Source organism: Cylas formicarius, unplaced genomic scaffold (assembly GCF_029955315.1).
Source record: "Cylas formicarius isolate icCylForm1 unplaced genomic scaffold, icCylForm1.1 PGA_scaffold_2__14_contigs__length_35257938, whole genome shotgun sequence".
Classification (NCBI taxonomy): Eukaryota; Metazoa; Arthropoda; class Insecta; order Coleoptera; family Brentidae; genus Cylas; species Cylas formicarius.
In genome coordinates this window covers 27,676,456-27,700,235 of record NW_026844319.1, presented here as the reverse complement: position 1 = coordinate 27,700,235, position 23,780 = coordinate 27,676,456, and the positions used below count along the sequence as shown (strand labels likewise).

Here is a 23,780-nt window from a genome sequence, read left to right as displayed (position 1 = left end):
TGGCTCTCCTTTACCTCCGCACCCTTTAAACATTATATAAGCAGATACAGAGTAGAATAGGAGCCATTTTCCATAATTCCGTTATTTAACTGTTTAATTAATGAATTAATATAAACATCCTAATGGTTGACCTCCTCTAAGCAAGAAGAAGTCCAATACCAAAAATTGAAATCAACAATCATACAAGAAACGAAAACATATGTCGCGGAAAGTAAATCAGTGTGGTCAACGCAAATCAACGAAAACCTGATGATAATAAATATTTGCGACCCAAAAATATTTGAAAGAATACTAATGTGCGAAGCGTCATTTTCCTGCACGTTCAAAGTTACCAGGTTAAGAATTTGAATTTACCACTACTTTTATAGCGGTTAAATTAACCAACAAAAATCTTTCTATTAACTTCAAGCGGGCAATTGAAAATAACTTTTTCCAACATACCCATGCAGCTTAACCAACGGTTCCATTTAACCTTAAGTTTATTTGAGATTGAGTCGGTGAAACTGTTTGTTCCGGGATTATCAACGGATTGATGGAGGATAAATCGAAAGCGGCATGTTGTCGTCTGAGCAACTCTGGGGTGTCGCTAATCTAGGTGTTGGGGCATATAAATTACCATCCCTCCTCTGGGGAATAGTCAGTAGTGTCCGGCGTTTGATTCGGGGATGGGTTACGTCACCGCAGTGAACTGTTTGCTGATCTTGACTGCATTATGTCTTGGTGAGTCGAACACCTACTCACTCAAAATTCAACAACGAACGATGACACATCACAAAATAAATATACTAAGTTCCGCTATGAACAAATAAAATTAATTTAATCCTTTAAAGGCGTCAATGTGCGTTTTTCAAAATTTTGTAAAATAAATTGTGAAAACGTTAAGAACAAAACGCAAAAAATTATTATTATTGAAGTATTATTATATTATTTTCATATATTACGTAAAATATCATGTTATCATCAATATTATTATTTTGTTAGTGCTATATAATTCTTTGTGTTTTCGCTAATTTTATATAAATGTAGATTGGTAGGTATTTGTAATGTTAAAAATTTAATAGTTTTGCGTTCGTATTGATTTATAACTTGTTATAATTAATAAATAAGTGTGAAAAACTCAGTATTAGCTATAATTACCATCAAACTGATAAATAATAATGACCCAAAATCTGATTTTTTACAACTTTTATTATTTCACTTTAAATTTACTAAATCAATAACTAAGAAACATTTCAATTTAAAACGAAGCTTTTAAATCGTATATACTGTTTTAAATTTAATGGCAAAATCTTAAATAATCTTATAACAAAAAATCTGAGAATAAAGTGTAATTTTTATCAAAACCAACCATTAGGGAGATATACGTATATACGGAGATACACATATGGCGGAAGAATAATGTTTTTTTAATTTTTGTCTTAAAATTTTAAATAAGTATTACAACAAACTTTTTGCATATATATGTTTTTTAAAACGAATGGAGGAGAATGAGAAAGCTTATACAATGACACGGAAAAAAATAAATTTTAAAACGGTAAATATAAAAATATATAATAAAAAAAGCATACATAATTGAATAAGTTTCTCCTTAAATTTAGTTAAGGATAGAGGTAGTCTAATTCAATCCCCCCCCCCAAAATATGGTGATAAAAAACTTTTTTTTTATGCTATATTGGTTGTGTGCACTTTCCCTAACCGATGACCTTTGACCGAACATTTATATAACGAACTACCCTTATTTTAAATAAGGAATGACCACCTTAAGTTTTTCGCGTTTGTTTTGAAACACCCTGTATATCACGCCGCTAAAGGGTCTTTAAACCCAATATTACATCATGATAGGTCTAGAGGCGCATTACTAAAACTAAATACGGTGCCCCAAAATGTCTGGTTTTAAGAAAAAATCTTGATTTTGTTAAGTAAATGACTGTTAACTGTGTTTAGACGTTAATTTATAGTTATTGCACTTTTAGCCGACATAGATTGCTGCGCTGAACCACGGTAACTAAATAGTCAAAAGAACTGAGTGATCTCGAAAAAGCTACATTTCGTAGAAAGTTAAGAATTTTGTTTATAAATGAGTTCCTTAAGTTTTTAACAAATTATTTTTATACTATTTCTGCAGAAAAATGCGAGAGCTATGAAAGAAATGCGCTATGGTTAGTTTCCACCAAACCATTCACCACTTTGCAGTGTTACAGAATATCAGCTAATTATTTAAAAAGTGTAGAATAAATTGAAAAAATTATATGATTTCAAAATTCCAACACGGCAGCCCAGGCGACCTCGAACAACTACGATCATCAGGATGAGGTGAAAAAAGATCCGTCGGATCTTTGGTTCGGGCAACGGTTAGGCAGGAGGAAGAGGAACGGCAAAATGTACAGAGCGGACCAAGATCAAGCCAGCGGCATACTAGACGTGCTCAGGGAATCTCCTCTGGTCGTTGTTGCAGTCAACGATGGTAAAATATATTTTGTCGTCATCTATTTCTCATGTCTTATGGATTCCTGCTGTGTCGATTGTTGATGAATCGCATTTGCTGACGTTTCACCAATCACACTTCTTCTGAACTTAACTGAACGAAGTTCAAAGTGACTGATCGATTGGGGAAGGCTCCGCGCGGCTGATTCATCTACAACTGACGCAAAAGGAATTTAGAACATTTGAAAATATTACAGTGGCCTGTGGAAGTAACTTTGTAAAAGAAAAGATTCTTTCAAACTTTTTAAGGTAAACAACAGCATAACTTTACTCCGAGACTGGGGAGGGATTCGGGTGAGGACGTCGCCGCTTGGCTGCAAGATCTGGACCTCGAAGGTCCCTTGACGAACGCGAGGTCCACGATGTCAGTTTTCAACCCTCGTTTGGGGAGGAACATTTCCCCCTTCTCTCCGCGACTGGGTAGAGACGCCGAGAGAATTTTTAAGTAATGTCGACTGTTCCTCGACCTAGGATTGAATTAGTACACTTTGCAGTATAGACACAAATTGTGAGTGTTTTTTTTGTCACATAGAAACCTTACCCAAGAAAAGTTTAGCAGCTTTTTATCCATAAAATCTTGTTTATTAACGAACTCATCTTGTCGTCGTGCGTGGTGTATCATAAATCAACCACCAACGCGACAAGGAAGTGCCTGACTTTATTTGAGACTATGTACTTAATAATTTATAAATACGTAATGTTTACGGATACCACTTTACAAAAACTGTTACTTGAAACCCAAAACAGTTTTAACTCTTAATTTTTGATTGAATGAAATTCAGAGTTCAAAATTACAAAAACCCGGGTATTTAATTTAAGCTAATAAAAGATGGGGTTAAAAATGACAGGGGAGTTTATAAGTTGATTTACCAAAGCTGCTCGTTATTTTAGAAGTCTTATTGAGGAAGAGCAGCATGGGAAACCTACCGTTGATAAGTTACACACTTCAGATTCGTTGCAATCTCTTTGTAAATGATATTGGTGAGGTTAGTGAACTTTGTCACGTTCTGCTTTTGCTGATAATCTATACCTGCTGAGTTCAGTTTGAATGACCTGCGCAGTTGTTTTTTTTTAATTAATGTAATGAATAATATATTAATGTTATTAGTTTAAAATCGTGTATTAGTATTCTGGAACTGGTGTATATTATTAGTTGTGAGAAATTGGATGACAAGTTTTGGTTAGCGTTTTTGGTTAGACGTAGCTACGAAATATAATAGGATAATTTTCCTTTTTTTTCTCTTCAGTTTATTTTTTTTCTATGAATATATATTGCTGAGCATTAATTTAAGCATTTTAAATGTTTATCATTTCACTGCAACTATGGCTTTTGTACTTTTAGAACAGAATGAGCAGGTTGCGGAAAATTTATGATGTCGACCAATTTATTGCATTATGCAAACTCGCAAAATACTAGAAATATTATTTTAGACTATTATTTCTTTGTGGTGTCATGTGTTTGTTATATCTATATATTGCTTGTTTTTAAACATAACATATTATCACAGAAGTAGAACAATTACCGTAATATTTTGTGATATGACTAATTCATAATTTTTATTTAATTAACAACTACTACTAATATTTACAAATCAGTTTCCTAGTAAAGGGTTTCAATATGCTGGATAGTTTGCCAGAGAATATTTTGGATAACCAACGGTGCCGATAAGAGGCAGAAATTGCATTCCTGGTTTGCGAATCTTAGGGATCCGTAGAGACGAAGAATTTTAGAGTCATGAGGGGTGACAAATTGTGATAGAGAAGAAGCCTTAATAACAGATTTCAGGTTCAGTTCCAAAGATTAATTAGGAACTTTTTAAGTTAACGATAGGATCCGTCTGTAAGAATGTGTTCATCATGAACTGCAGTTTAGTTTTGAAGAAGTCAACAGCGTGATTGGCGAAGCGTCGGAAAGTTTCATTAATAAAAACAAGTCTTTAAAAGTAAAAAAAAATACATTAACTAAAAAGCCCAAAAGATTTGTAAATAGCCGTGGCAATACAGACAGCCTGTGGAAGTTTAATTGAAAAATTATTACTTTACTATTAATTAACAAATATTTTATAACAAAATAATTTTGAGAACTATACCGCGGAATCTGCTGGAATATTTGTCTCAAGCAATCAGGTTTCGAATTTATTTTGAAAAGCTTTATATACTAATACTAATTTGAGGCATTTTCTATGTATTATTTTAAGGATCCATTTATGTATTAATTCAAAGTGCTTTAATCAGCACTCCTCCAGGTAATACTGGCGTATAACAATAGGACTCCAGAGACGCATAACCAAAACCTTATTAAATTAGCAAAGCCCTTTTAGATTTTCGAAATTAGAGGATAATTGTCAAATCTAAAATAAGACAACTCCTTTTGTGGCTTAATGAAAAAAAATTCTAATGGCAAGGTCGGAAGACCTTCCCACCAACAACAGAGGCTCTCTATTGACAAGAGACCCACTAACACATCAATACCGTAAACATTATAACAAATACATTAACTACAGATTGTTACTTATAATGAACGTATGGGAAAATCAAACATAGCGATCGATCCACATACACAAAAACTACATCTCAAATCTAATCGGTTAAAATTTGTGCCACTTTTTAACTTTGAAAGCTGAAATCAGTTCAGAAGGATATAGTAAGTGAAATTGCACTTGTGTGGTTGGCACGTGACCGTCAATCGACAGCGATACGCAGGGGTTAAAAAAAATCGAACGGTCAAAACATCCTCTTATAGACCCTAACAACCCCCAAACTTTCGGTTGTTAGGATTCTTACCCAGGGGAGCCCGTTACTAATTGAAATGGCTTGTAGTCGTGTTTTTCTGGCCCGTCATCTCTCAATAGAACTCCAAAGAGGTCGAAAAATCGTATAGGGAAAGGTCTATACGATTTATTTTTAAAATTATCCCGAGGACAAAATTATCGCGGGGTTGGGTGTGGTTGCTGACCGACGTATCATAATTGAGTAAAGCTCGCCAAGGTTTGACACATTAAAAAGGGGAGAGGTGAAGGATCGTAAAAAGCTTTTAGTCTCGAGCGGCTATCGAGTCCGTTCTTTTTGGTGTCGTTTCACTAATTAAGGCTTTTTTTTAGCCCTGTCGGGTCAGACGGGAGGGAGACATTCCTCTTCGCTCCCCTTTCAACCCGCATGTCAATTACGTTTCAAGTATTCAACTAATAATAGCATTATATTAAACCGATACCAAATTAACTTAGTACAACATTTATTTTTCTTAATTTAATTACTGTAACGATAGACAATTAATTAATTAATAATTTTAACGTGAAACACAGAAATTGAATTTGATTATTGATTTCGAATTAACAAATAAACAGACTAATTATTAGAATAATAACAATATTTTTTGTAACTGGATTCATAATGAATATTAATAATTATATTGGTTTTATTGTCTTCTCCCTTTTTTTTAGTTCATCAAAAGCGATATACTGTGAGACGGGATGATTATTTAAATAACATTTTCAATTTCACAAGAAAAAGCTAAATTTGTTTAAGTCAAAAAATTATCACATTATTTTAAGTTTTCTAACTATTTTCTTCAATATGGTTGACAGCATTTATGTCTCTTCGAAATTTTGTGAATAGTGTTTAAAACATTTTCTTTGTTTTTGAGTTTTTTTTATTTTAGAAAAAGATTTGATATTCGTCCAAAATGTTTTTTAGCAAATTTTTATTTTTAAAAATTAAAAAAAAGTAATGGCCTGTGACGTCAACTTTGGCCATGTTACGTATATTAGTGGAGGAACACTGAGTGACTGTCTCTCCTTTGCATGAAATAATTAGTTAGGACCCTTGAGGAAACCTTTTGCGTCGGCGCCGCTGGTTATTTAACAAAAAAAAACGTGGAACATGACGCTTATTGGAACTCCCCGCCCCCCGACGCCACTGTACGAGACAGCAGGAAGACAGCGGTCGTAAGTCAAACGTCACCCCAATAAGGCGAATTCCAAAGAGAAATTAATTACCGGCCATTCCAATAACAAGCAAAACGTCGGCCAGGGTGATGGGGGCCGGGGGGTCGGGCGGGGTACGCTGAAAAGGGACTCCGGCAGGGGGGCGCTGAAACGATATTTTATTTGTAGGTCAGTCAATAGGGAGAATTTTGTACGACAAAATACTACCAGGATTCCGATTGTGTAATAAAATGAAAAGCAGTAATCAGGAGTAAAAGAATTGTAGAGAATCAAAGAATCAAAATACGAAGAAAAATAACTTCTGCCCAAATCGACAGGATGATGAGCAGGTTGCAATTCTTTTTTCAATTTTGGAAATCAAAATTTATAGAACCCATTTCATAAAAAATATGAAAAAGAAAGTGAAAAGTATTAAATTAATAACAGAGTTTGCCAACAAACTATTTGATTAATTATTTATGAATTTGATATGTTAATTCCGTTTCCTATGTGTTCGAAAACTAAATTATAAATTATTTGCATATTATCAGATAAAAGAAGGTATGAATAATAAACTCAGGCAAAAAATGTTTAGTGGATATATTCAGAAGGTGAAAAAGTCTGGGTTTCCATCCAAAGGGGTTGGACACAGGTATGAATTAAAGCCATAGTTAAATGCGTTCCTAAAGAGACATCAAGATATTTCAGCCTCTCATTAATGGACTTCCAACATTTCGTACATTTCTAAACTAAAAAGTAAGTAAGTAAGTAAGTGCGTAAGTAATTAAGTAAGTAAGAAACTAACTAAGTAGGTAAGTAAGTGAGGAAGTAAGTAATAAGTAAGAAGCAAGCAAGCAAGTAAGTAAGAGATACCTTAGGATTTGAATACGTCTCTGATTCCAGGTCTTTTCCCCATACAGTTTCTACCCTTTCTGCAGCATCGTCTGAGCAACTTAGCATTGCAACCAAGACAACGGTTGAGCAAATGAAACATTATGCAGAAATTAACAAATTGATATTGAATAAAAGTAAAACTGAGATGATCGCCTTTTCAACACAGGATTTAAATAAGAGTTTATTCAACAGAAAAGTGTTGTAAAATTCCTCGGAGTTTATGTAGACTCGAGACTCTCCTGGTTCGAACAGGTGGACCACATTCTCAGAAAACTTTTTGTTTACTGCTTTGTCATTTGGAGGCTCCGCCATCAGGTTTCTTTCCCCTTGTTAAAAATGTACTATTTTTCGTATGTCTATTCGTGTCTCAACTACGTCTTGGTTTGTTGGGGAGGTTCCCCACGTGCGGAGCAAGTCTTTAGGATGCAGAAACGCATTTTACGGACTATACTGTTTAAGCCCTGGAATTTTTCATGTCGAAACTTATTTCCACAACACTCTTTATTGACAGTTATTATTATTATTTTACTAATAATAATAATAATAATAAAATAAAGCTCTCTTTATCTTTAAGTAAAAAACAAGGGGAGTAAATACTATAAATATGTTTAGAAACAAAATTTTTTTGAAAGAATAATGCGCGCATTTGCAGTATTTTGACTGACAAAGTCGTTTACCATTTTTGAATAAGTACAAACAAACGCAAAAACTTACTATTTTTATTAATTTATTTTAAACTTGGATTAGGAAAGGCCAAGTTATTAAAAAAAAAAACTGCTTTTAATGTTTCGGTATTTCCGATAATAATAAGTATGGTTATGAATTTCTCTGTTTTTTGTTTTAAAAAATTGGAAATGTAAGGGAGTGCCAACTTAACCGAACAAACAGCTATTCTAGATATTTTAGTATATAAGACACTTCGTCGCAGCCGCAAAGCAAACCTCAAATAAGTTTCAGAACTTGTCCAACTCTATTGTTTCAAACACCACTGGGAATGACGTCACCAAACTATCGCCGCTTCTTGAAATAACTTCGAAATAGTTAAAACTAGACACAAATAAACACAAATAAAACCAAAATAAAAAATAAAATTCAGCGAGCATTTCAAAAATGTATTAACTTTCCGTCCCTGTGTTGCAACGCAGGGCCCCGTAAAGCAGTACAATACAAGCTTTGTAGGATAATTGAGTTTCGCATATTAGTTTCAATTTTTCAACACCACATTTTTTAGCGCCCCTGAATGTGTCACATTCAACTTCACTTCAACTTTGCAATTTAATTGCTCGTGGCTGTGATTGAATGAATAAAAAGAGAAGACCAAACACAACTTTTAACTTGACGTTTCTTCTATTTTATAATAACAATCGCACATTTCAGAATAGGATTTATATAAAATATGTAATTACGGATTACATTTATCCTGGCGACACAATCAAAACTATTCATTTTCTTCTGTGTTGACTGGCTTGTCATAGCCATTTCTATCCCGCAATATAAGTTATTTGCGATCCAACCGAAACTGCGAGGCAAAAAAACAACGAGCCAAAGTGAAAAACAGAAAAAGCTAAAAGCCATGAAAAATCGGTCCCTTTTACTTCGCTCAAATTTGGATCGACGAACGGAACTATGCGCGATATATGATCTACGTCGTGAGTGTAGGGTGGGCGGGGAGTTGTTTCTTATCTCAGGCACTTATTTGCCCCCCCCCCCACCCCTCTGCTCAGAGAAACCCATTCGGCGGGAAATTTAGCGGAAAGATAGCACTATTGGCCGTGTCCCCCTAGACTAGGTTGACGATTTGTGTGCGTTCTAGATAAATCTAGAAAAAAGTGCAACATCGGTTGACAATGCGAAGACGAAACGCATTGCTTTCTGGATTGTCTTATTTTCTCATGTAGTAATAAAACACACTTTAAGCAAGCGAGCGACTATATAGTCCTTTACAAAGTTCTTCAATTTTCATTGTTGATTTGTAAAGGCATTATTACATACCTAAATAATGGACAAACGCAGTCAGTCAATGAATGTATTCGTGTTGTTTTACGAAAATGTACTCAAAAACTAAAGGTCGTAGAAAAAGTATTGTATGCAACACGTCCGTAACTTGTTTATTAAGCACTCGCTCCGCTCGTGTCAAATAAACGCGTGAGTCAAATGCCGTTTAGCGTACTTGTTACATATTACACTATTATGAGATACAAATTTCAGTACCACCTGGCATTGCCCATTGTTGTCATGGCCGTAAATAAATCAAATTCGTGCATGTGGAATACTAGTGCATATTTATTTTATGTAATATATCTCATATTTTCAGTTTTAACAACTACTTTACTTTAAAAACGGTGGCAATCACAAAAAATAGATATTGAAGAACCTACTAAAATATTAAAAAAGCAAACGAAGGACATTAAAAACTTAAATAATTAAAAAATAAACAGCACCAACAAGTAATTTACCTTTGATCCTTAATTGGCATTGCTGTGGCATACTCGAAAAATAATTGGCGCCCGTTATTGACTTTAGCTAAAAGATCAAACAAAACATATTCACACTAAATAAAAGCAAACGCGTTCTCAAAACGTAATTACTTTTTAATTCAACTATTGGTGCGTCTTAGGTACTTAAGATTTCAAAGAGTGGCTCGCCACTGTTTAGTTAGTTTTTGAGGTAATTATCAATCATTCCGCTTTTGACGTACGTAGATGGGCAAATTCTAGTGATTTATAGTCAGCGCTCATTTCTAATTGCTATTTATTTTTACGATTCCGCGTACTTCTGAAAAAAATACGGTGTAGTCGTGTAGATCAATTACTTCAAAAATTGCTTGTCACTTGTTTCAGTAGTACAAAATCTTGACCGAAGCAGTGGCCCATAAGTTTTTTCCCTAAAAATAACTGAAGATTAAGGATTATTGTAGTTTTTGTATTTACAATTTTGTTGCTTGTATTTAGCGTTATTACTTCTTTGGGTTTTTAATTGCTATATTTCAAAAAATTTAAAAACATAAACATAAGAAGAAATATCATTAAAATAACAATTTTTCTTACAATTTAAACAGCGAAATAAAATAACATTTTCATTTCCAAACCTCTATAAGTATTAACAAACCAAAGCTACAAAACACGTATATTAACCACAATTAGTATAACGATGATTGTTTTTTTTCCCATAGAGTTTATTAGAGACAAAATAGTGTATTATGCAACAACTGCGGTAGGCATTTGACTCACGAATTTATTTGGCACGAGCGGATCGAATGCTTAATAAACGAGTGAGATAAAGAGTTAACCAAACGCGTTGCATACTATACTTTTTCTACGACCGTCACGAAAAAATCACAATTTAATAAATTATTATTACCAAATTTCGTACCATTCAAACAAAATATTTACTAGTTACCATTAAACCTATTCGTTTATCGTTCCGATCGGTTCTGCTATTGTTGTCTCTTTTTAACTATGTACGTTAGACAGAGAAAGATGTTTTATTGGATATATCATATAAACAACGGAATAAACACAATTTTAAAACGTTATATAATTATATAATTGCTGAAAAAGACTGTAATTGAGAGAAAAATCATCCAGTGATAGAGCTTTTAAGGGGAATCAATTTTTAAGATATTATAAGCAAGAAAAAGCAGGTCCTAACCTTCAATTTTGTTTTGTTTGATGTCTTGGCAAAATATTAATATAAAAAATGTAAAAATCACTAAAGTTCATGAGAACGGTAAGTAAAATTTCTGTGGGAAACTTAAATTATAAATGCCACTTTACTTACCGACTAATACACTAAATTTTAATTGAAGCTTGTAGCACGTAGTATTTAAATTGTCTGATATATTACATAATTTTTTTCTGTGTATTAGTTTTTGATTACATTTTTGTAAACCAATACGAATACATTTACTGACATGACAGTCAGAATTGACAAACGTCAAAATTCAAATCGTTGGGTAAAATCTCCGAAAACATCCGATTGCTACCATGCGCTAAAATACCGGAAATGTCCGAAGGGGCTCGGATCCGTGAGAAACGAAACTTACGTGGTAAAGTGACGCTTCCCGCACGCTAGATCGCTGTGGAATTAGGTACAATTACAGACGAGAGTAGAAAAATTGTATTATTACCATTTCGTTAAATGCCTATATAAACGAAGGTAATTTTTTTAACATCTGATCGCTCCTAAATCCATAACTAAAGCATCAGAGACAGTGTTTAACGAATTTAACATTTAAAGCGACACTTTGCACACAATATTTTAGATTAGGAAGTAGAAAAATTATCTTCATGTGAATTTTTGTTTTTTTATTATTCCCCACCCCACTTTGCTACTTAAGCAAAATAACGCCGCTACGAGAAGTCTTTTTTTTTCTAATTAAAAGTATACAAAGGATCAGTCGATCCTCACGCATAGCAGGACATTTTATTCGACGATTTTCTGCCAACGAAATTGTAGAACAAATCCCGTAAACCGAGAGACTCGCCATCAAAGCGACCGACCCCGGTCAAACTGCTACGTTTACGCGGGAATGTTTGAGCCGGTTTGTTTGAGAGTTCGAGACTCGGACGTCCGGTCAGCAGGAACCGCAAGTTTACCTACCTACTCTTACGGCAAGATCAAATAAATTAAAGCACTCGCTCTCTCGCCCACTTTACCATAAACATCGCCGCCAAGGTGGGAGCGAACGCGTTTAGTTATAATTAAATATATAATCCGCGGAAATTGAATTTTCCGCGAGATCTCGATTCCGGATTTAAACCGAAAGAAAACCGAAAACCCAGAATAAACACTGTACAGAAGCGACACACGGAAAACGACCAATAACATTCGGTGTTTCCTATCCTGATTTGTAAAATTAGTGTGTTTGTTAATTACACAAGTCTACAAAACTAACCAAAACTAACCAAACTGAGTTTTATTTTGAAAACTGACTTTATGTAATTTGGGTAGGCTAATTTCAAAAATTCTATGCATTTATTTGTACCACGGTAAGGTATTTTGCAAATATTTAAAAAAAAAAACAATATTTCTAAAGCAATTTATTTTTTTATTCAGTAAAAAAATAAAATCCTAACTAAAAAAAATGAAAAAAAAAAACTTTGCTCCGACGTTTTTGAGTGAAATCTTCATCTTTTGCCAGAAAGCTGCGTTGTCCAGACATTCAGCTGTATGTTTTTAATTGTGGGAAACATCCAGCCTTGCTATCGCCGTTCAATTTCCTTAATGTTCTAGTGCAACCTCTCTCCCTGTTGTTCGCTAACTGCTCCAAACTTTCAGCGTAATAGTTCAAATGTAAAAACAGGAAATGCACTTTCCAACTCATATTACAACCTTAACGATGGAAGTGTTGTAACATATTTTGAACAATACTTTCATAGTTTTCGTTCTCAAGAAAGTTATCAATTACTCCCAGGGGCTTTTCTCGACATTGGCCCTTGTGTTTTGAAAATACTTGTCTTTGCATAATGTTCTTATCTGCGGCCCAACAAAAATACGTTTTCTTATCTTGACATCAGATATGGCTGGAAAATTTTGGCACAAATATTTAAAACAGTGTCCATTCAACAAACTGCTTCATCAAGCCAAGTTTGAAATGAAGAGGAGGCAGTAAAACTTTTTTGGGTTCAACTAAGCTATTTCTAATTACATTTTTGCTACCAGGTGTAAAGCTTGTTCTAGAGGTCCATTCTTTAAGGTCACCACAAAGCATCCGCTGATATTCTTGGTACTTTATTTTCTACGTAAATTTTCGTACATTTCTTTTAAATGTACCGAATGTGCAGCGGGAACCGAAGCCTGTTTATTACCATTGTACAATAAAATGCTTTTTAAATCACACTTATTTTAGTCAATAAACAGGCGCCATTCTTTTTTATATTCGGCACATTTCCTAATTTTGAAACTAAGTCAGGAAAATTTTTAGAATACACTAGCGGTCCTTCCTGAGTAAAATATTCAAGTAATTCTTTTTCGCGATGCCGGAAAATCATTTAATTCGCTCTGGTTAGACACTTCGGTCATCTGGATCGGAATTAGATTCCTCTGATTCTGACGATATGACGTTTTCTAGTTCTTTTGGGGTGGTAGGAATCGGTACATTTGGTCCATGAGGAACTTGTCAAATAGCAAAGTAAAGAATGGGACACACAATTTATTTTTTATTATGAATCATCACTGTGAATCCTACGCTCTCTCCTTACCACAGTGTCTTAATGCTTCAACACAAACGGAACATACGATATGAGGAGCCCAGGACTTTTCTTTTTCGGCAATATTTACATCAAAATAAGCGTGGTATATATTCTTTCAAAAGTAGTAATAGATAGACAATAGTCGCGAACACAGTACCACGACGACCAATACAATCAAACTACGCATAAGCAGGTGACAACGCTGTATTGACGTTCTGCGCCAACTCTGTTCCTTTGCAGAGAAAATTAATGTTATCCAGTGTTGCCAAATCATATTTAATTATATAAAAATCAATTCATTTAACAAAAATACAGTGGGTTTTGAAAAAAGGGCCCCGAAAATATACAAGCAAGCAAACAGCTTTCAAACATCAAAATCGCTGTAGGCCTATGTTGTTGGTTTTACTGTTGCTACGCTATGATTTAAAATGGTTCGCAGTTTTTAATATTGGCAAACGCAACTTAATATGAAGTTTTAAACCACAAAAAAATGTATTTTTAGTTGTCAAATTCGAATAACTCGTGGTCTACGTTTCCTTGGTTTTTCAACAAAATAGGCCGATGCACAAAAAAACTAGTTATTTCATTATTACCGAAAAATTATAACCCTAAAGTCGGTATGACGGGAGTCGTAATTTTGACCATCCCAAGAATTTTTGAACCGAATCTTCTCGTCGCATCTGTGCCAGAATGTTTATTCTCATCCTGAAAACTTAACAGATAGGACAAATCGATGGCGTTTTTCTTGTAAACAAATGCTAAACCGTGGGATCCAATCTCGCACGATATTGGACCATTTATCAAAACGGCTTAAGAATAACGCTGATCCATAACTTAGCGTAGATCACAGAGCTTACGGGAATATATCGCGATCAGAATTCACGATTGGGGCTACCGGTTTGCATTGAAATTCGGGACCTGCTTAACAATACGTACAATATATACGGTAGAATGTTATTGGCTAGATTATTTTACGTAATGTTCTAATTTGAGTAAATTTACTAAAAGTCACTTTTTACAAAAGAAAAAGACTTTTTCAAGAGGAATTTGAAAAATCCGGATAATAGTATATTATGCAACTGGTGGGGTAAACGGCATTTGACTCAAGAGTTTATTCACCACGAGCGGAGCGCAGTGGTGAGCAAACGTCAAAATTCAAGGCGCGGGCAATAGCTCCTAAAACATCCCATTGCCCCCAATCCCGTGCGGTAATACCCCGGAAATGTCCGAAGTGACTCGGATACGTGGAAAACAAAACTGACGTGGTAAAAAAAATTAAATCATCGATTAATTATAGAAAATGAGAGAACATATTTATTATTATATTATTTTGAGTTGTGATAGCTTCAAATGTAAATAAATGTCTGTTGACCGTTATTAAAATATATATGTAATGTTTTTTTCAACACTGTAGGAACTAACCGTATTAAAAATTAGCCTAAAAAGTTTCTAGATGCGTCGTTCCGGTGAATCCATTGCGAATCAGGCATCTACGAAACGATTGAAGTTATTTTTAATTAGGCATGAATTTAAAAGCAATTCGTAGAAGAACATACTTTTTCTTAACTCTGCCGATTTCCCTCGGGAATAGACGACGAAGGAACTCCGTTTTTCTAGGTTTCGTTACTAATTAAGCCGGGTGAAACTTTTCGAATTCTTTAATTAACGAATCGCGCAGATTTCGATGGAGAGATGCTAAATCAAAGGCGGCGGCTGGCTGAGAGAACTTTCTCGTAATCCCAGGCGTTTTTTTTTTTTTTTTTTGGTTGCAAATCGGTAGCCGAATAAATTTCGTTGGAACAATTTCGTCGTTCTCCGATTAGCCGTGACGCAGCGTACTTTTCCGGAAGTTTATAGCTTGTTTTCTTAATTTAATTGCCTCAAATTTGAGATTTTTTCGCTGCACAGCGATATATAGTGTAAATCTGTATAAGTCTTGTTTCTAAAAATATATGTAAATTATAATTTATTTCGAAAACATAACTCACTCTCCGGTTGAATTTTGTTTTTTATAAAATAAAAATGAAAATATAAATACAAACCGTGGTAATAAAATAAAAAAATATAAACAAAAACAATTTATAAAATGAACTGAGGGATCTACCATGGTAATAGAAGAAATTGAATACTGTCTGTTGCTCTTAAAATAAATACAAGGTTTCTAAATTTCAAAATTTTGGAAAATTTGTATTAATATAAACAGGAACAATTTCAAAAATGGAGATCTTTAGCTAAGTTAATCGTAACTTGTAGAGGGTACCCATTTTCCTACCTGTGGATAAATAGCAATACTTAAACGTAAATTAATTATTACATACAGCGTGTGTTGAATCGTGTGCGAATTATGCAAAATATGTGCGAGTCTAGTGTATCACAAGAGATGCTCCCGCCCAAATGTAGAAATCACTATTCCATTGAGACTAAGGAAGTTTATAAACAATGTTTATTTGATAAATTGGTTAAGGCTTTCGCGGCCCGTTGATAAGCTATTATCTTGATTAGGGTTTAAAGGCCGTCGTCGATTGGAATTACTTCCTAACGTTTCGCTAGCACGAGTGGCGAGCTTCTTCAGAGGTCCTTCCATCTCCGATGTTGGACGTAGACCTCTGAAGAAGCTCGCCACTCGTGCTAGCGAAACGTTAGGAAGTAATTCCAATCGACGACGGCCTTTAAACCCGAATGAAGATAATAGCTTAATGTTTATTTGACTCTCATTGAACGTGGTGCCAGCAAGCAAGGATCTTTAGAAGAAACGGGCACGTTGACGAAGATTCCAACATCAACTGTATGGAATATTGTGAATAATCCCATTTCAGCCAGGAAAAAAAGAAGCGATGCGGACATTTTCTCGAATGTAGATGAAAGTAATTAAGATATAATACGGCGTAAAATTTACCATTTATACGAGGAACAAAGCGTGCCTACATTAGATATCTTAATTAGGAGGCTTGAAAAAGATGAAACCGGTGTTAAATGTGGCAGAAGTACCTTATGGAAGTGTATTCTACACATGAGTTTTAGATTAAAAAAAAATGACAAAAGGCAAGTTTAAATGAAATCTTTTAGAGTTCGGACATAGCGACTGGAATATCTATGAAAAAATTAGGATTTACAGAGAACAACAAGGGCCAATTATTTACTTGGATCAAACCTGGTTCGACACTTATGATACCCCGGAAAAGGGTTGGGTTGACTCAACTGATAAGTGTAAAACAAACGCGCCATCAAAAAGAGGTAAAAGAATAACTATTTTGCATGCTGGCTCTAAAGATGGTTGGATTCCAAATGGACTTTCTCTGTCTGCGAAAAGTATTAAAGATTCTTCTCTGGATTACCATGAAGAGACCACCGCTGACTTATTGGAAAGTTGGTTTAAAAACAAACTAGTTCCAAACATTCTTCCTAATAACGTAATTGTTATCACAGTAGACAGTTGACTAAAACCCCTTCCTCATGTGACACAAAAGCAACAATCCAAAACTACATGTATTATAACGACATTTATTTTCACGAAGATTATACCAAAAAGCAATTAATTTTATGCAAAAAATCTAGGGCATACAATTTTAAGGCTTCCACCTTACCAATGCATATTTAATTCCATTGAACATGTTTGGCACCAACTGAAATCTGCAATACGTAGTAACAATGTTTTTCCCCGTGGTAACTCTAATGTCCTCAAACTTATAGAAACCGAAGTTTTTAACATCCCTCTACAAAGTTGGGCAAATTCTGTTAAACATATAGAAAAAGCAGAACGATCGTATATCCATATTGCAAATAATAGAGAACAAATAATAATTAGAAGAGGCGATGATAGCGATAGTGATACTGATATATTATGTGAATAATAATAATAGTAATAGTAATAATAATATAGTAGTAATAATAGTAATTTAAGTAGGTAATAAAAATAATTTGTCATTTTATTTTAAATTTAAACATAAATACATACATAAATATATAAATATACTATAGTATCTTTCCTAACAAGACCCCAAATAATTAAATTCTAAGCAAAGTACGGACCTGTTCGGCCATATTTCATTCTTACAGCTTGCCCGGGTCTTTCCTTAATTCGTATCAGTTAGTCACTTTCTTATATCTATGAACAAATTTTACATATAGTCTTCCTACAGCCCGATGATGTAGTCGACGTTCGGTTAAGCTTGTTCTGATTTTCCGGTTTATTTGTTATTGTTTATAAAGTTTTGTTTACAAAATTATTATTAATAATAACTATTATTAAATAACACATTATCCGTCGAAAATAATCCGCAAATAGCTTCGGATAATGTTATTTTAGAAATCCGTTTAAAATATACGAAATTTATAACATTCCATCTTAAATAACGACATCGACCGTATTCCGGGACAAACCATTATCGTGTTTGACAAGTAATCGCGTGAACTGAGCTTATAACTGTAGCGATAAATGCGATTTATCGCGCACACCAAAAATATTCGAAAACCGCGAACCGAACGAGCCCGCACGAAATATATTTGTTTTCCCGATGTTTTATAGTAAAACGAAACGAATCGCGTTGATACGTCGAAAATTATTGCCCACCAGCCGTTGCCCCTTTTTTTTCGACGCGCTTTTGACCGGATAAAAAAAACTGCGCGCAAACATCCCGCGGTAATTAAAGTAAAATTAAAAGAACGCCCGAGTTCCAGCGGGCTTGGCGGGTATGATTTTTAAAGGCATCGATTCGGAAATTCGGAAACCTTGTTTTTGCACCGCCGCCAATATGCGCGACGCCGATTAAAACAATTTCTACGAACATCGATCCAAAAATAAAGTTTACAAAAATGTTAAAAAGACTAATTAACCTTTTCACAAATTTTATAAATACTAATTAGCTTTTATTAATTTCCCAAAAAAGCTAAATATATCAAACCACCATGTGTGATATTTCAATTAATCTACCAATAATTAATTTATGTTTTCATTAACATAATTTGTTATATACTAAGTAGCACCTCTGATTTGTGTTTTGGAGAAGCGTTCGTCGCATGACGCAATAAAAGCAAGAATTTGTTTAATCGATCCGTTTTAAGAAATAACGAAAATTTGATAGATTATTTCCTGACTACTTTTTTATTTTTCTGAATTTTTTATTTCTTCATACACGTTTTATTAAATATATTAGTTTTACTAGTAAAGTGATTGTTTAAATTATACATTAAAAAATTTACATTGAATTATTTTCGTAATCTGTTTTGTTGCAATTTCAAAAATTTTTCGATATTTTATATAGGGTTTGTGATCAACAATGGGCCAAGGGGTTTGGCTTATTTTTTGAGCAAAATAGTTTAATTCCGCCATAAATTCTTAAATTTAAAAATGAAAATTAGATATTTGTTGAGACCCGAAAAAACAATCTATTGACTAATTAATGGAGGGACGAGGGTCAGGGCTACGTAATGCATAGAAATGCTACTTTGTTGCTATTTTATGAAGCTTAAATAAAAAGTCGTTTTGCAGAAAAATGCTTTTACATTTTCACCAAAGCTGCAAGTAATTCTGACCATTTTTGATGTAGGAATGTATGAAACGAGATAATCCGAAAAAAAAGATTGCTTCTTTTTTTTTTTTTTCATTACAAAAATATACATATACGTTCCCTATATTTTTAAAAGTTAAAACTGATTTTAAAACTGCTCAAGTGTTTCAGAACAGAATTTTCAAATTGTATTTAATTATATTAGATTCAAGAATACGGACAGATTTTAATATGAACAAAACTAACTAAAACTAACTAGGCTTATATTCGTAAATACAACACAATTTCTTTGGAACATACTACAATTGTAGGACTTAATAACCCCTTTCCGCGTTGTCTTATGACAGGTTGACCAACCATACAGGTTTTTCGGACAACGTCTTGGAAAACCTACTCGTCCTGGATTGTCCCGGATTTTTCAATATATTTTTTCTCCCAGAAAATTTATAAACATTGGCAACGCCGCAATTCTACATTACTCAGAAATTCAACCCGCAATAAAAACTATTTTATTGTAAAATAAAACATTGATGAACCATTTAACGAAATATCTTTAATAAAGTAATATGCAAGCAATGAAAAGTTGGAAGATTGGCAAGCTAATGATATCAATGTTTGTGTCCGATAGCTTGAAGTTTTTGATAATTGTACAAAAAAGCGACTGCTATCTTTGATAGTCGAGTTTGCACTCTGCCTACCTTGTACCAATGCAGAGGAATAAAGAGTGTTTACATTTATAAATAAATCAGTCATGATTACATGGTGCAACGGGAATTTAAGTTAGGGGAGTGGGGGTCGTCCTGGATTCATCTCTCTCGAAGTTGGTCACCTTGTCTTATGAAGATATGCAATAAGGTACTAAAAAATTTGTGAAATAATCAAAAACTTACACTTTTTTTTAATCAAAGAAAAATATATTTAAGTATTGTTATAAATAAGTGGATCTCTCCAACACTGTGATGAACAATTGTAAGTACGAGGCTACCTTTTACATTTCGGGACTTGTAATAGAAAACTATAAGCTACCAACAAATATGAAATTATTGTTTCCCAAAATATTCACCCTGATGCCACCACCACCACCACCACTTTTGCATTCGATAAAACCAATCATCAAAGCACTTTTCCGACATCGATTCGGGCACCTCCAATACGTGCTTTTTAAACGCAGCAATCGCTTCTTCTGGTGTCCAAAATCGTTGCCCATCAAATTTATTCTCAATTCTCAACAAAATGAAGTCATTGGTTGCTAAATCCGGACTATATGGTGGATGGCTTATCAAATCGACGTTTTTAATGCTCAAAAAGTTCTTTATTTGCACTGATCGGTGAGAGCTAGCATTGTCGTCGTGGAGAGTGATTCGTATTCGACGGTTGGTTTTTTTAATTTCTTCGAAGACTTTCGGCAAACAAATGGTTGTGTACCATTCAGAATTGACTGTTTTACCTTTCACCAAAGAAACAGTTGCAACGTAACTAGTTTTCCTGAAAAAACAGGCTACCAACTGTTGTGGGTTTTGTCTCATTCTGAAAAACCCACACAGTCGACTGCTGGTTACTTTCAGGTTCATATTCATCGCCTGTCACGACATCATAGACGTGTTTGGAAGCACCGCGATCCTATTTTTTTAACATTTCCTTCGACCAATCAATACCAGCCTTTTTTTGAACTGAATTTTTTTAACGACCAAATATTCATGCAAAATTGTATGTATGTTGATCCCACTAATGCCCTAAGATACGCCAATCTCATGGTATGTCACATGACGATCCTGCAAAATCAGTTTTCGCACTGCATCAATGTTTTCTTGGACAACCACCGATTTTGGACGACCTTCACGAAATTCATCCTTAACAAAACTAGTACGACGGCTGAAGTCTGAAAACCAGCGCTAAACAGTAGTTCTAGATGGTACTTTAACTCCAAAAGTCGAATTAGGCTCATCGATGTATTGTTGTTGAGTTAGTCCACGTCTAAAAATGTAAAAAATTATTGCAAGAAAATGCTCCCGATTAAGTTCCATTCGTCAAAACCTAAATGAGTAAACCTAACCTCAAAATGTCAAATAAAAACGTTAGTCGCCAGGTGGCAGGAATGGTTTAAGAAAATCCCGAAATATAAAAGGCAGCCCTCGTATTCTCGATTTCAGAGCTTTTAAGCACTGTCTACAGGATTTGTTGTTATATATCATGTATTGATTTAGAAAAAATTGACAAAACGATTTCTAGAATATCGACAAATCTTCGATTTTAAGTATCTACCCAGTTATGCACTTATGGACTAAATACGCTGGTTACGTATGGTCTCTACCAAACATACTACATATATATAATTGATTCACCTATTTAATAGATCAATAATATATTCAATATTTTATCTTCTATTTGATCAGTAAAAAAAATTTCCCGGGTTGATTTATTAAAAAAGCCGATTGGTCCCCCAGTCGGGAAAACATCTACGTCACATTTCACCACGCCGGTGGCCGATAGAAAGCGAAGCGCCATATTGGCAAACGATCGTTGTCGGTTATCCGTGAACCCATCTTTTTACATCTGCGTCTTAGCCCTGCATACGTACTATTTACGAGGCATTTATCCCGGATCCCGTTTAGCTGACACGCATTCCCGCAGGATCGGGGGACGAGGATATTTTTTTCTGGGGCCAAAATCGTTTTCCGAAAGGCGCGGTTGGGGGGGGAGCGGGCGAAACCGACCGCACAAACCCCATCGGGAAGAAAAGTTTATTACGCAAAGACCTGGACGTCTGCCCCCGCCTTCGTATTTCATTTTATTGGGATTTATTTCCGGCGGTTCGAAAAGTCTACCCCGTGCCAGCGGAAACGGATTTTGAAGGGGTCTTTTTTTTTAACGAGCCAGGATTTAGTCGACCTTTTTTTTTTTGAATCGCCGTCTTATTTCTCGCAACAACTGCTACTGCCGGAGAAGAGATATTTTTCATTAAGTGAGGAATGGCGAACATGCCGAGTTTGCATTTCTAGATTTAACAAACAACAATAACTAGACGAATTCGAACAATTTCAATTTTAACTTGGTCATCACCAAAAAAAAAAACACAATATACAGTATACAAAAGCTTAAATTATTATTCATTTATTTATAGATGCAATTTGAAAAACAAATGGTAGGCAACAGTATCGCCAAATACCAGAGCATATGTAGTGAAGTCAGAACAAATAGGTATGTATATGCTGTATATTTTCTGATATCACGGTTTTAGTATTTGGCGTAAACGAGCAAGCGCATAGCCAAGCAATCAGTCCTCATATTGATATAAAAAAAGGAGTACATATAGATGAAAAGTTACCTACGCCCTGTATTCTCTGCTCTAAAAGCCTCAATTCATGGCCAAAGTAAAGTCCTTAAGATAGCGTTTAACTATGAAAGTGAGAATGGTAAATTCTTGCTGCTGAAGCAGGGAATACTCTTATTCAAGGTTAAGAACAAAATGCAAAACAAAAATCTTATTTTATGATCATGTACTCTTAATAATATTCATCATATCTAAACTCAATTAAGATGTTGCCTAATTTTGACTAGCTAAACCTTCGACGTTCCTTGGCCGATATTAGATTTTAATTTTATTTCATTTTTTGGTGAAAAATTTTAAAAATTATGGCGAGTCCTGTAGTCCTGTAAAGTTCTTTATGGTGTTTGGTGGTGAATCACTAAGTCAACACCTCTTTCCTAATATTTTGATAAATTGCATTTTTATTTTAAATTTGTAACTAAAATAACAAATTCTGCCTAATAAAATTCGGCTAGGCGAAAACACTAAATAAGCTGGAAAAAGAATCTGTTTTCTTTTCAATTAAATACCAGTTCATAACAGAATATCCCACTGATTGTGTCAGCCACTTATAAAAATCGATCTAGTTCAAATTTTCATTGCTAAGAACAAGCGAAGGAAGAATTTTCTTTGCACAAATTATAAGAATCAAAAGTCCTCAAGTTATGCTTACAGACTGGTAAGAAGTTTTAAACAGAAAACACATTTATAAACAGAATACCTATGTGTAGGTATAGTACATTGGGACTGGGTATTATTGAACCAAAATGACAATAATTATGAAAAAAAAATTTGGCATGAAATTGCCTCGAAATCGATTAATCTTTAGAAGCGGGAACCGTAAATGATTTTGAAAAGCAGGTGAAAATTACCTCTACTTGAGAATGGAAGGAGATTTACTTTAATGTAAAGTTTAAGTTTATTACTCCAGTATAGCTTCCATAAGAAAAATTACCGCTAATGATGATGCGGGATTCCTATTTAGACAAAATATGAGGCCTAAGAAGTACCGATGATTTGTATAGATTTTTTTCTAAATTTTAAATTGAACTCCTAAAAGAATTAAATCTAATGTATAACCTAAATTGCTCTTAAATAATATCTCATTTCCATTTATTGTCAGCCTTTATCTAATTTAACTATTTTTGATACATTTATTCAATAAATAAATATAAATTATTGGTACATATTTTACTTTTTCTTTGCTTCTACTTTTGGTATTATTGCTCTCTAAATAATTGAAATCGTTATTTTATTTCATTGATTCTTTCTCTACCTAATTGCGTTCTTTGTCATGTCTTTATTATCTATTAATCTAAATTATTCTAAATTCTTTTTAATCTTATTTCCATTTTTTCTCTAAACAGTTATAGTCTTTTTCCTCCAGTTATAGTATCCGTAATTGGGCGTAAACCCTGTTGAAATCAAAAAATTACCTATTATTATTCTTAAAATCGGGAGAACGGCGGAA

General features: G+C 34.1%; 2 protein-coding genes across 4 annotated transcripts in view; one reads left to right on the top strand and one right to left on the bottom strand.

The window, feature by feature from the left end:
• LOC132698043 (hemicentin-2) overlaps positions 1-23,780 on the bottom strand; it is a 456,593-nt gene that overhangs the window by 245,443 nt on the left and 187,370 nt on the right. The window lies entirely within an intron of this gene.
• On the top strand, positions 659-3,019 carry LOC132698708 (PBAN-type neuropeptides-like). The gene is made up of 3 exons (XM_060664908.1): positions 659-720; positions 2,276-2,464; positions 2,734-3,019. The coding sequence occupies exons 1-3, from the start codon at positions 666-668 to the stop codon at positions 2,931-2,933; spliced, it is 444 nt and encodes a 147-aa protein (XP_060520891.1). The 5' UTR covers positions 659-665; the 3' UTR covers positions 2,934-3,019.